The sequence below is a fragment of the Danio rerio genome, chromosome 11, assembly GCF_052040795.2.
Source record: "Danio rerio strain M-AB ecotype USA chromosome 11, GRCz13ab, whole genome shotgun sequence".
NCBI classification, from domain to species: domain Eukaryota; kingdom Metazoa; phylum Chordata; class Actinopteri; order Cypriniformes; family Danionidae; genus Danio; species Danio rerio.
In genome coordinates, this window is record NC_141031.1 from 8,842,959 (window position 1) to 8,858,090 (window position 15,132).

At 37.2% G+C, this 15,132-nt stretch overlaps 2 protein-coding genes across 37 annotated transcripts in view; one reads left to right on the top strand and one right to left on the bottom strand.

Annotated features, from left to right (window-relative positions):
* si:ch211-51h4.2 overlaps positions 1–15,132 on the bottom strand; it is a 458,725-nt gene that overhangs the window by 131,123 nt on the left and 312,470 nt on the right. The window lies entirely within an intron of this gene.
* tbl1xr1a (TBL1X/Y related 1a) overlaps positions 1–15,132 on the top strand; it is a 123,877-nt gene that overhangs the window by 85,969 nt on the left and 22,776 nt on the right. For all 3 annotated transcript variants that reach the window (XR_015501958.1, XM_087272392.1, NM_001020583.1), the window contains 4 exon segments: positions 8,765–8,867; positions 9,710–9,855; positions 11,432–11,651; positions 14,117–14,249. Coding sequence is in view for 2 of the 3 variants with exons in the window: in XM_087272392.1 (XP_087128518.1) it covers positions 8,810–8,867; positions 9,710–9,855; positions 11,432–11,651; positions 14,117–14,249 (557 nt within the window). In the remaining variant the exon portion in view is untranslated.

A 15,132-nucleotide genomic window follows, 5' to 3' on the forward strand; every position in this document is an offset into this window, starting at 1 on the left:
TTTTTGATATACACAACAATTCATTTTCAAAATAATTTGACTAATTATTTTAACTTTTGTAGTTAACTGAATAAGTCTTTAATTTAGACTTTAATCTGAATAAAAGACTATAAATTACTTAAAGGGACTTTGTCTGAAAACAACTGTCTTGCAAAATAACTAGTAAAATGTTCTGCACTGACTGTCAGCATGGGGAAGATAAAAAAGTAGCTATTAGAAAGGAGTTACTTAAACTATTGTTTAAAAATGTGTTGTAAATAAATCATGTGTTGAAGACGTAAATCAAAAATGAATGAAGGCAAAACTAAACGAGTTGAATATGACTTACATGAGCGTGACTGAAAACTACATTTGATCAATGTCTTACATCTGTTCTTTGGTACTTGCCGACTGTTTGTAAATTCAAGACTGCAGTTTTTAATGTAAAACTATGTACACTAAATTTCTGATTAATAATGGTCTCTGAATAGCTGAGGACTTCCTATATTAAAAGTGTTAAAATCGCTATTGAAAACAGAAGTCTAATATCATCAACAGTGGACATTTTGATAGTGTTTCACAACATGAACATGACTGAAGTTTAATCTTTTTATTGCCTGTGTCAATTTGGGTGTCAACTTTTGACGAATGCGGGGAACTGATGCGCGCAGCACCGTCACAGAGAGAGCAAGTGCCGCGAAAGCAGAGGGAGCGATTGCGCGTGACACCTAGAGCATGCGAGAGAGGCATTCCTTTGCCTTTTTGAGCCCTCAAATGTGTCATTAAGTTTGACATGTTTCCTCCTTACACGCAACTTTTGTAAAGCACATTGCTGTATCACAATCCTTGCTTGTAAAATACGCTTTAGAATGCTTATTTTAAGTAAATTTGATGAACGCGATCATGCATGCTGATTTGAAGAGAGTCGCTCTCGCTCACCGAAAACCAGGCTGAATGCGATGTACTGAGCCCGTCCGTTGCCTAGCGACAATAACAAATGCCTGACATTGCCTGTCTGTATTCCTCCAAGTGTTTAAAATAAAATGTTTACAGATGGTTTGACACAACGCATGTATGCCTTCGATGCACCCCTTTCATGCTTCTTGCGTCCTTGTCGCAGCACCGAAATTAATTTGCTGATTTAATCCGGTACATACCGGTTACCAAGGTATTGGTGCTATAATGGCAACAGGTTTCGGTACCCAACCCTAGTGAGGATATATTGTACAATATTTATATGTAATTAAAAAACATTTAATAATGTCAGATTGTACATTGTTAAAATTATTCAAAGGTACTGCTAGAAAATATCAACAAAACTGATGGTGAAATGTTAATGGCATTAGTATCCACTGCTGACATTTGCTTTATATGATTCCCTTGAACCGTAGTGTGGTGCTTAGAAAACATTGCTCTGTTTGTTTACTCAGCCTGACACCACAGCTTTGGCTCAAGCAATAATGTTCATTTTCAGCAGGACTACCTCTTGATACCCCCCCACATCTGCTCTAATGTGCTTGAATGCATTTTAAAAGCAATAATTTACACTACGCACAGAAAAGTCTTTGCCAAGCTGTTTATCTCTCCGTAATATCACTCGAAAAGCAGGTCAGACATAATCCTCACAATTCACGGCACTCTTGAGACTGATTTCGAAAGCTCAGACTTTTGGGATATTTTCTTTTGTGCTTAATTGGTGGAAGAGGAACACTGACTGTGAAGGGTGTCTTGAGGAATTTGCGTCCAACGGTCAGTGTTACACAAGAACACAAGCTCTCCAGGCTTCTCATTGTTCACTGAGGCCCTCAGAGGTTTGAGAGGATCAAGTTCACTGTTGTCAAGGGAGTCGTGTGAAAAGCTCAGAGCTCCACTGCCAAACACGCACACACATGCACATGCACGCACACACACAAACACATCGGAAGGTGTAATCAGCCTCTTCTGTACGGTTAAAAGTGTGTAGGTTTTCAATGCTGAAAGACTTTCTCCTCCCAGTTGAATGAGCCGACTGTAAGTAAGCCATCTGTGTGTTGACTTACTGAAGAGTGTAAACATTGTGGCTCTGTGGCGCTTTCAAAATATTGCTCTGTTTGCATCATCAGCCTGATGTGTTGGTCTTTAGTCTCGGATCATCTGACAAAGTTGGTTCATGTTAAAATCCATGTGGTTTGGGTTGCCTTTGTTATATGTTTTATTTCATAAACTCATGGTAACGGTTGAAATTATTGTCTATGCATTTACTAGTATGAACAATACATTTAGGATTCAGCTTTTATTACTCTTTGTTGATGTTAGTAAATGAAAATAAAGTTGTTCATTGTTAACGAACGTTAGTACAAGGCTCTATGGAATATTCGATTCTGATTGGTCAGTCACGACAGTCCAAGGTATGTTATTCCTAGTTAACAACCGCAGAAAGTAATAGCACAGGCTCATCTGGCTCAGGCTCATGTTCACCTAATATGTTTACATCCACATTAAAGGCTGATTTATACTTCTGTGTCGAGTGATCGGCACCTGCCTTGCACGTAGTCTTACATTTACACTTCTACACTCTGCAATAACACTTACGAAATGCTAGCTGGCAGAAGGTGTTTATATTCCTCTTTGTCGAGTTTCTTCAAGGGTGTTTTGTTTTTTCCGAATTTCCAAAGTAGCTAAAACGTACTAATTTAGAGGCAGGAACCAGTGGACATGCAACAACTTTAATCACAAGGTAAACACAAAGCTAAAGTTTCCATTTGGAGCTCCTTCACAGTTGTCCATTGGGTTTGCGGCTCTCTGTACCACCCACCCTCATCACTTCTACCAAGCTGACCAATCACAGAGTTGGCAATGCACATCATTCCGATGTGTAGTTACATTTTTTTGTGAGGGGTGCATCGTTGAGGGCTATTTAAAGGCTGCACCAAACCATACACCAGAAGTACAAGTTAGCCTTAATTTTTAGGTTTCATCTTGTGACAGAATAATACAGAGGTTAGTGTATATTCCGTTCAGCCATTTTTGTTTTTGTTAGCATTTGATTAAAGTTTAAAACTATTATTGCTCTGAACAACGTTTTTTTTTTTTTACATATTTCGCAAAATAACTTCCTTTGCTTTGCATTAGCCTGTGTTTAGGCCTGTCACGATACCTTATTTTTTTGTTATAAAAATATAAAATCACAATGCAAGTACACTCTTCTAAGGAACGCATAACATTTTATTCCTAAAAATGTTTTATTTAATTATAGTCATTTAACTTTTTAATAATTAGGCAATGGAATCAGAATGTGACGATACATATTCTAAATAAATAATGATAAATGTTGACAAAAGCGCTGGGTAAAATGCAACAGAGCCTGTGATATCTGTGACCAGATCTATTTTATAGTAACTTTATAGTACTTTTACAGTACTTTATATTAACTACTATAGTGTTTTATTATTCATACTGACATCTCCAATAGAGATGTCCATACACCTCCAATAGAGACATCCATTAAATATTACACAGCTAAAATGTTGCTAGAATTGTTTTATGTATGGGCAATATATATTGCATGACCAAAAATGATTGAGGTCATGTCCATGTGTTGTGCGATAAGTCAATAAATTGATTATTGTGTCAGGCCTAGTTGTATTCTGCAATAACAACCGCCTGGAAGTGCTTTGTCCCTTACTTAACAAGCATAATACTGGATTTTAATAATGCATCAGTAAATTAATGAATCCAAGTTGTCTTTTTCTTTTGCATTTACACATTTATAAATCTTTCACATTAAAATCAACCAATGTTTGAGGAATATTATATTTTTAATTGCACATGTTAAGTGACTAAAACTTGCAGCACTTGCAAAGGAGTTTGTGTGGATCAGTTAATGTGAACAGTCCTTTCCGAGACACTGAAAACACATTACAAACTCTACTACATCCAATTACATATGCATCATTACATTTTTTATTTTATTTAAAAATCATTTTGCATTCATGTGGCATTCTCATATTTAGTTAGAATTAAGTACAAAAATGTAACAGATTTTATTATTTTTTTTAAACAAGAATCGTTACACCTTTTCTATTTTTTGCAACTTGTGTCTAACAACAGTCGTGAACAGCAGGCAAATGGCTAGATTTGTAAACCCTCCTTCTGGCCTCTTTTGACATAATCCCTATGAAGTGGTCTGTTATCAGTCTGTAACCCGATAGTCATCCGTCACACCTTTCACCCAAACTAGTTGAATAGCATTTCCTGTCAGACTTCCCCCTTCAGCCTTGAATAACACAGAACAAACTCCCTCACCCCGTGTGCGTGCCTTCATTCCACTGTTACGCAACTCACACCGCCTTTGATTATACAATGAAGATTACTCTACACACCAAGCATCCTCAAGTGCACTAAAAAGTCGTCCAAGCCAGAGGACGCATCACGATATTTGCATTCCCAATGGCGATTTACGAGACACAGATGGCGATATATCTCACAGCGGTCCCTGTTTGCTGTGACCCGCTTCGATAAAAGCTCTTTCTGTGTCACGTCTATGAGGGAATTTCCCCACCCGTGGTTTCTTTACTTGAACTAATGTTGCTGACTGTAAATGCCTGGAGTTCCCTGCTCTGTTTTACAGGCTTGGTGGTCTTGACGAGCAGGACTGATTTATTGGTCCTCCTCGGTATCGACTCAGCCGCTCGATAATATAGATGAGCACTCTGCACTGTTGCAGAGATTTAATTTGGCTATGCTGTGAGATAAAACGCATCGATCCGGTGGCACCGTTCGGCCTGATTTGATTGGTCGCTGCAGCAGCTCTGTTATCTGATTGGCTCTGACGCTGCCTTTTGATGATGTGCTCCTATTTGCATGCGTTTGCATAATTTATGAAGGGAATGCAAGACGGCCGGCTCCAATGTTTGAGGCTAAATGTTAGTCAAAAACGAGCTTTAGGAGAGAGCAGGTAGGTGTTACATCACATGGTGGCACAGTTTAGAAATAGAACAAAACCTCACCTCTCAAAAACGAGCAAGAACTGAGGAGACGACAAGCTATCCTTCTCGCTAACAAACCACATCCTTTGACTGCACGGGGAAACACTTTCCACTTCACTTCTCTATATAAATGAGGATGTGATCTGGAGTGGCAGACACAGAGGTCGCCAGGAAATGGGTCACTTTTTTAGAATTAGCCCACTTGTGGTTACGCAGCATTTCAATGTGGAACTGAAAATATGTTTGTGCTTGGGGATGCTGTTTTCTGGAGGAAGTCCGAATGCTGAGCAGATATAGTGATATAGAGTGTTGCATGAATAAACAACCTTAAAGTTGACCAGTTTCTTGTGAATGAAAAATGTTGTTTGTTCATAATAATGCACAAGCCTGATTGACCAAATCTAGATGAATTACTCCAATCGCTTGGTTGCTTCATTTCCATTGAATGCTTCAGTAAGCTATGGTATGACACTGAATAGGTCACCTTTATTAGGCTTGTGTCTCTACTGCCAAAAGGTACGAATGGTATCCTTTCGGTGGGCGTGGTTTAGGAAAAAAAATTGCAGTCGACGTCATTCTCGCTCAAGGAAATGTCAAAGTAAAGCTTTACAGGTTGTTCACATATCATATACAAAACAGATGCTTTATACACATAAACAGGCCAACTTGTGTATAAATGTTAATAACTAAACTTTCTATGAACATGATTGGACTATGGCTGCAGATCAATGATAATTCGAAATAGTATTGTAACGTCTGAGATTTTATATATTTATATATACTGTATAAGGGTTGTCGCAATACCATTAATTCACATTACTATACTATACCAGCTAAAGTATTGTGATACCAAGTATAATTGCGCTACTGCAATTCATAACTCAAATCTATAAAATAAAGTAAATTGTTAAATACTGTATATTATGTTATAATAGGTGTACTTGATTTAAATTTAGAATTCCCTTATTATTGAAAACAGTATTTGTACAGCACTTCCCACTAAAATGCATTAGTTCTATTTGTTTATTTTGTAGATAACTGACCAACAAAAAATACAATAAAATAAAGATACAAATTATACAGAACAATTTTTTTTTTTTACGAAACGAGCAAATTAGGCTATATGAAACGGTCAAAAATTGTTTTTAACTTTTTCTGTAGCTCTTTTGGGTTTTCATCTATTGTTTTTTTTTTCAGTCTTATTAGATAAGAATTCAAAGTAATTCAAAATTTCACTGTAAGTTGTTCTTTTTAAGAGATTGTTGCGGTTTTTGTAGCTAGTAAATCATATTGACAGAAACAGAAATTAACTGATTCAGATGTACGTTCGAATTGAAGCATCAGAAAACGTGCAATAGGCTACCATAAAAATTGTACAAAGCTTAGCAACTTTAAAGGGCTCCACAGACTTTACAAATAAAATGGTCTATTGTTGCAGAAACGTGTGAGCATTTTAGTCACTTTATTGTAGATAGGCTGTTAATGACAATACTACCGTTTACAAACTACAGTGGTACAACCAGTATTTTGGAGCCATAGAGTCACCATACTACCATAGTACTGCTAAACTGTGCAACATACACACACACACACACACACACACACACACACACACACACACACACACACACACATATATTTATGACGTGACGTGCTGACTGACTGGCTGAAAGGCCAGCAAACACGACGTATAGCCGTTTCACTTTACTTCAGGATGTATTAATGCTACTCTGTAGGTCTATTAGAGTAGTGGTCCTCAACCTTTTTCTTTCTGGGGGGAGGGGTGAAACAAGCGTGTGCACGTCTAGAACGTGCTAACGTGAGATGTCTGCTTTAGCCAATCAGAACAGTCAGACGCGTTCACGTCCGCGCGGTTTATGAGAATAAAAGCCTTTGAATATTTTTCCAGACACATTTAGCTGATAGAAATTAGTCAGATAACGTTTATATGTTCATCTTAATGCCAACCGTGTAAATAATTATCGATAAGATGCTTATGATAAGCCGTTGTTTGTTTACCTTCAAGCTTTGCGTGTGCCCGTGAAACAGCCCGTGATCGCCAGAACACACATATCATGTACATCTTGACATGGCAACAGGGTTTTCAGCGCTGTGTTAGCGATCTCTGGGTATTCTGCCATTACTTTAATCCAGAACACCGGCAGAGTTGTTGTCTTGAACACTGTTTTAAGGCCGCTGTCATTTACTATCTCCAGCAGTTGGTCTTCTTTTTGCACGGACATTCTGGATTCAGCTGGTTTGTTGACAAATGGGTCACGTATCCATTCCCTAGCCGTTTGTGGGTCCTTTGAGGTTGGGAAGTAGCGCTCAAACTCCTTCAACAGTGAATACTGATGATCGTGCACCAGCTTGGTGAGTGAGGGCGCAGGCTTAGTCTCACACAAAATCCCCGCTAATGTTCGAAACATGTCCAATATGCCTTAGTTTGGCTTTAAATGTAGCGACTTTATCTGGCAACTTAAAGATAATTAATTCTTGTGCGGCCCGGTACTGATTGATCGTCCGTGGCCCGGGGGTTGGGGACCACTGTATTAGAGACATTCATAAACATTCCTAGCAAATCTAATAAATGCTGGAGACATCCTCGTTACATAAACGCACTAAATCGCACTCAGCAGCATTTGTTTGAGAGCGCACAAGAAGATCTGCGCGCTCTTGAAGCGACTTATATTTGAGGTCGCGTGCAAGATGTTTTGTGCACAAGCAGAGGAAATCGTTAAGCAGAGATTCACATGCTCGTACATGTAGGTAATTACATAAGTGCGATCTTGACTTCTAATACTGCGCTCAAGACATTTGTCAATGAAATAACACCACAGGTATTTGGTATATCTGTGTAAAAAAAAAGGCCTGCCGCCACAGCTGGAAAAAAATCCTAGAGGAAACACTGTGATGTATTGTTACACATTTCAGGGATTTTTAAAATCTGTTTAAGTTATATAATGCAAAATAAAAATATCTTATTTTAGGTGTGTAACAATTTAAAAGAGCTTTCATACATCAAAAATAAATAAATAAATAAAATAATAGTGTAGCTTTGTTTCTTTTTTTAGACAGTAAAATGTATCCAGCTGTATTTTTTATCTGAGAAATTAAGTGTTTTACATGTTTTGTTTTCTGCTTCAAGAAGTCTACCGTTCAGCAGACATGTTAAAATTGTGGTTAAATATAGAGCATGCTATTTGAAGAAATTCAGCAAAAAAACAGAGCAGTGTCCTTGAGAATGAAATGTGTTAACTGTTCCCTTTATATCACAATAAATCGAACAGTTTAACCATGTAAAAAAACTGTCAAATCTAGGTCAGTTTTAATTTCAACTAAACCCTCCTGTGCTAAAGTTGTAAATGCATCTCAATGTGTGAACTGACATTTTGGCAGCTCTGTAAGGCCAGTCACATTGAATCTGAGTCACAAACTCAAGTAAACACAAGTATTTTGTAGTAACTCTCATGTAAACATTTTCAGTGGCAGGAGCTTTTTTTTGTTTGTTCTGCAGTTCAGTTTGATGCAACAGCGCCCCCTTAGTATAATGGACACTTTTGGAACTACAACTTGTTATTCAGCCATGCAGGGCTGTGAAGCCCTTGGTAACCTCTGGCAGCACACTACACACTCAGGTTCCTGCTGACAAAGAGAGCTTTTACCCCCTTATTGCACTGTAAAAAAAGAGGCTTTTTATACACACTCCGAGTCCCCTGAGTGGAAAGCAGAAAGTCTGGCAATATCCATACCTCTTCTGTTGACGCTTTTAGTGTCATTCCGTTTCTGAGATTGTTTTTGTCCTCTTTTTCTCTCAGGCTAGTGTCCTGTGTGCTGACCTCATGGTGTAAGCAAGTGTGAAGATGAGTATTAGCAGCGATGAGGTCAACTTCCTGGTGTATAGATACCTGCAGGAGTCAGGTAGGTGGCGCTACCACACTAATCACCACCAACATTTTACAAAAAAACGCTCTTTCCTGAATATTAAATAATAATAATAATGATAACAATAATAAATAATGATGATTACTAACCCTTAAGTGGTTCTAAACATTTACGAGACTCTTACAAAGATATTTTGAAGAATGTTGGCTTGCATAGTAGGAAATATGTACTATGAAAATCAATAACTATGTTTATATATTTTAGAATATTACATTATTATTAATAATAAAAAATAATAATATGACATGCACATCCACTGCATTGGAAAAACATTTAGTCAATACAGTCTTCAAATATGTTATCTGATTTTGCCTCAACAGAGGATGCCATTGGATAACTAGACTAACCAGTTAAACGTTGTCGTCTCGGGTTGTTTTTATAATTCTGCAAATATAATTCTGCATAATGACCAAAAAAACAGACATTTTGCACAAAGTATAACTTTGGATGGAATCATACCTAGTGGTGGCAGGTTTCCAACATTCTTCAAAATATCTTCTGTTTGTCACTACTCAAATCATTTTGGAAAATGTGGAGCGTATGTAAATGAACAACGTTTTAATTATTTGGTACATTTTCCCATTAATAATGATTAAAAAACACACCAAAATGTTTTCATATTTGATTGATAGACCTATCACTTATTCCTTTTGATTCATAAGCCTCCATCAGCATTGCTTACAGTACAACTCTATGGCTGTTCACAGTCAGGGCGTTGTTTAAAGGAGCACACATGATACGCTCTGTGTAGCTGTGAGCAGAAGAGAAAGTTGATCCAGCAAGCGTCACACTGAAGTGTTTATCATTCCCTCTGGCAGGGTTTTCCCACTCGGCCTTCACATTCGGCATTGAGAGCCACATCAGCCAGTCGAACATCAACGGCGCCTTGGTGCCCCCTGCTGCCCTAATCTCCATCATTCAGAAGGGCCTGCAGTACGTGGAGGCTGAAGTCAGCATCAATGAGGTGACCGCGCAGCTTTATTTACATCATCATTTGAGGCATCTATTGAGTTATGATTATTAATTATTTTATTGTTTATATTTTTATGCTGAATCTCATATCATGCATGAGATTTTTAATTAAAATCCATATAAAAATCGTTTTCAATTTTGTAAAATAAATGAAAGTGTTTAAACATATATTGTTTTTATTAAATCTATTTTTTATTTTAGTACATTAAATAAAAATGAGAATTATTCTTAGGAGGTAGCTAATATACTTTATATACTTTTTTTTTTTTTAAAGTAGAACAATCTAATGCATCAGGCATAAATAAAATGGACATGATATATTTATATGTAATATTCACTTAGCCAACTTTTTTATATTTTTCCCCAATTTCTGTAAAATGGAAAGATTTTTGAACACATTAACATAATAGTTTTAATAACTCATTTCTAATAACTGATTTATTATATCTTTGCCATGATGACAGTAACTAATATTTGACTAGATGTTTTTCAAGATACTAGTATTCAGCTTAAAGTGACATTTAAAGTCATAATAAGGGTAATTAGGCAAGTTATTGTATAATAATAGCTTGTTCTGTAGAAGACTGTAAAAATGCTAATCAAAATAGTTAAAAAAAAAAAATTAAACTGCTTTTATTCTAGCCATTAAACAAATAAAACAAATAAAACTTTCTCCAGAAGAAAAAATATTGTAGGAAATAGTTTTTTTTTTTTTTTTTGTTTTTGCTCTTTTAAACATCATTTAAGAAACATTTGAAAAAGAAAAAAAACGGAGGGCTAATAATTTTGACTCCAACTGTAAATGTGATCCCTAAACGATTAGATTTTTACATTATGATTGAATTATGGCTTCTAAATAGTGTTTAAGTAAGCTCTAATTAAAAATACTAGTGTTAATAAGTTTCATTGTCATAATATAAAAGTAATATAAACTTTGAAATCTAGGTCAAACCAAAAAAGGGGCGTTCAAGCATCTAATCTATAACATTTTCAAATGGATTAGATTTTTATTTTGTTTTGGGGATTTCCTGTACATTAGAATTCGTTTTTTTAATTAATATTAAATTCACTATTATGACCATTTAAGCATTTTTATTTACAGAAATATTTTGTGCTAAATATTATATATAATATTTGAGTAATAAATAAAAATATAATATATAATAAAATATTGTCCGTCACATTTATGTCAAGAATCATTTGATGAAACTCACTCACACTAGGATAACAGTCAGGCCATAAAATACTAATTCCTTATCATTTTAATTCTTTATGTCTTACCATTATTCTTCAAACCACTAGGTGTGACCCATTTGTCTGCAATATTATTAAAATATTTATTATTATTAAATGTTATTAATGTCTTGCAACATTATTAAAATGTTTATTTGATTTTTTCCCCCCACACAAATTTGAAAAATAAGTTTCTTAGATTAGGAGTTGTTTGTAAATTTAATATGACGCTGACACCAAAACTTGGCCGTCTCATTTAACCCTTTTGTTTGGGGTGAAGGGGAGACTTTCTTGAAATTGTTCAGCATGTCTGACTCTTTGACTTCTTTCTGCAGGACGGCACTCTGTTCGATGGGCGGCCAATTGAATCACTGTCATTGATTGACGCGGTGATGCCCGATGTGGTACAGACCCGGCAGCAGGCGTACCGAGACAAACTGGCTCAGCAGCAGGCCGCCGCAGCGCCATCAGCAACCAGCGCTAACATGCAGGGGAATGCCAAAAACGGAGAAAACACCGCAAACGGAGAGGAGAACGGTGCTCACGCCTTACCTAGTGAGTCAGCTCTAGTCTGCGGTTTAACTTTGTACACAACACTCTATTAGTCCAGCACTATTTGCAGAAGTTGCATAATACTCTGACATCTGCATCTTTCACGCACACAAATTAGTCAGTGCTTAGTTTAATTAGTTACAAAATCACTGTAACTTTTAATCTTAATTTAATTAGACTTTTTAAGGGTTATTACGGCATTTTAGGTAATTTACTTATATTTAATTATGCTTGTTTAAATACTTTACTTAAATTCAACAGGTCTGTTTTAGGCTATGTTCACACTGCAGGCAAATGTGGCCCGAATCTGATTTTTTCCCCCTCATGTGACTCAGGTGATGACAGTGTGAACAGCACACACCTCATGGAATCTGATCTTTTCAGGTCACATCTGTGCCACTTTTATATGTAGCCTTAAATCAGAGACTGATCTGTTGTTTTGCAATGCGACCGCAGTGTGAACGGTTATGTTGGATTCCATGTGACTTTTACATAATCTTTGAGCGACATGCATCATCATTCTGTGCTGCAAACATCATCTATCCCTCAGCAGCACAGCAGAATGGCACACAGGGCGATCACTTTACCACAGAGAGTTGGTTGTTCATGTTGAAACAGATTTTGAAGGCAAAACTGATGCTTTTTAACTAATCTGGCTAACGATTGAGGCACGGGTTAAACGCGAAGCTGAAGAGCATCTTGGGTGTTGCGGATAGGAGACCCGTGTGCAAAGGAGGGAGAACTTTCTCAGAGAGAAAAAAGGGTCGGTGCTCGAATACCCAAACCCCCCTTCTGCACGTGTCTGTTGTTTATAATGAAGTAAAATGAAATAACTGAGAATAGATAAACCAACTTCGCCTTCACAGTTCAGTCTGCGGCTGCTCATTAACCCCTGATGAGTTCACTATACACCGGTGGTCAGAGTGCCACGCTCTGCGGCTGTCATAAATCACAAATGATCAGTGTTTTCTATCACAGGACTCTTATTTTAGGTCTCAAATGCCGAAATACACATTAGTAGTAGCAGAACAACCATTTACAGTTCATGAAATACAGCACGGTTGTCTGTGAAAAGGGTAATAATCATATAAGCATGATCTGAAAACGTGCTTACTCATGCAGCATACACGTTTGCCTAATTAGACATTTTGTGCTCTCCGTAATGTAATTTTGCGCATGCGGGTCAGTTTAGGATCATGATCTGTTCACACTGCAAATCCGATATTCGCCACATTTATAAGAGCAGTGTGAACAGCCATGCAAAAAAATCTGATCTGAGAAAAAATCTGATTTGCGCACTAAGCCTTGCAGTGTGAATGTAGCCTAAATCAATGCGGAGTAATTGTATTTTTTGTTATCTAAAAGCTGTAAAAAAGATAACTAAAGACAACTACATTTATGGCGATGCAGTGGCGCAGTAGGTAGTGCTGTCGCCTCACTGCAAGAAAGTCGCTGGTTCGAACCTCGGCTTGGCACAGTTGACGTTTCTGTGTGGAGTTTTTTTTCCCAGAGATGGGTTGCGGCTGGAAGGGCATCTGCTGCGTAAAAACATGCTAGATAAGTTGTCGGTTCATTCCGCTGTGGCGACCCCGGATGAATAAAGGGACTAAGCCGAAAAGAAAATGAATGAATGATAGAATGAACTATGTTTATCAAACCAATTGCATATGATACAGAAAAAAACAGAGAATTTAGTTTATGACAACATAAGGAATACATCCAGTGAACCACAGTAATTCTATGTTATTCAGGTATTTTGCATAATCCAATTTTCAGCTAAAGAAGGATAGAATCATCTGACTATTATAAATGCACAAGAAACAATGAAATGTTATCAAAAATTAATGTTAATATTGGTATGAAATATTGTGCCAGTACATTACAAATTTAAGTGTTAGTTTAGTTTTAAAACAAAACTAAAAGGATCAAGTGTTTGATTTTATTAGTTTTTATTATAGTTTTAGTATTGTGTCAAGTTACTTACTGAGTAAGTTACTAATTTACATTTCATTCATTCATTTTCTTGTCGGCTTAGTCCCTTTATTAATCTGGGGTCGCCACAGGGTATTGAACCGCCAACTTATCCAGCAAGTTTTTACACAGCCGATGCCCTTCCAGCCGCAACTCATCTCTGGGAAACATCCACACACACATTCACACACACACTCATACACTACGGACAATTTAGCCTACCCAATTCACCTGTACCGCATGTCTTTGGACTGTGGGGGAAACCGGAGCACCGGGAGGAAACCCTCGCAAAGGCAGGGAGAACATGCAAACTCCACACAGAAACGCCAACTGAGCCGAAGTTCAAACCAGCGACCTTCTTGCTGTGAGGCGACAGAACTACCTACTGCGCCACTGCCTAATTTACTTTTCAGACAAAGTAATTTAAATACAATGACTAACAAATGATTTTTTTTCAACATCACTCTTAACGATGCATATGACATCCGTCTGTACAGATAACCATGCAGACATGATGGAGGTGGACGGGGATGTGGAGATCCCTCAGAATAAAGCCATGGTGCTTAGAGGTCACGAGTCAGAGGTCTTCATCTGCGCATGGAATCCCGTCAGTGATCTGCTCGCCTCTGGGTAAGTTAAACCAGGACATTTTTGGTTCCCATCAGCCTGTTCATGCACACTGCATGTTCACAGGGATGCACTGATTCGATACCTGGATCTAATAAGAACCTTTTTAATGGGATCACAATCAGTCAGCTATAACAATTTCATCATTCAGTACTCCGGGTTACACGTAGGCATTTCTGTCGAGCTTTAAAAAGCTAGAGAAGTTTATTTTGACACTCCAGCAACACAAAATAATACATATTACAAACAGATCAGGATTGTTTGAGTATTGATTGAATTAGATAATGATGCACTCCAATATGGTAATTACACCTACAATGTTCTTGTAATAATTTACTTTATGATGACAGTGACATTGTAAATATAATTTAGAGAGATATTCTATAAAATTATCTATTAGATTCTTTTATACTACAGCTACCATAGGTCAGGACATTTGTCGGTAACACTTTGGGTCCTATCATACACCCGGCACAATGCGGGGTAAGGCGCGGCGCTATTGTTGTTTGCTAGTTTCAGCTCGGCACAAGAGTCGTTTTGCGCCACGCTGTTTAAAAAGCAGATGCATTTGCGCTCATATGTGCGACCATAGGCATTCTGATCTAAAAAAGGAGGCATGTTGAGGCGCATTGCTGGCTTGTTGCTATTTTGAGAAACTATGATAGATTGTTCAATAGACCAGAACAAAGCCAGTCTAAAGTCCAGCGCAGAGTGCGTTAGTTGTGCGCCTCGCTTTCACATTGCTCAATACACACAGGGTGAATGGCAATTTGCAAACATCTTTACATGTGAAAAGAATTAAAATACTAAGGATATATATAGGATATAAAAAGGATATATATAGGATATAAATATAAAGGATTAAAATATTACAAAACATATTATT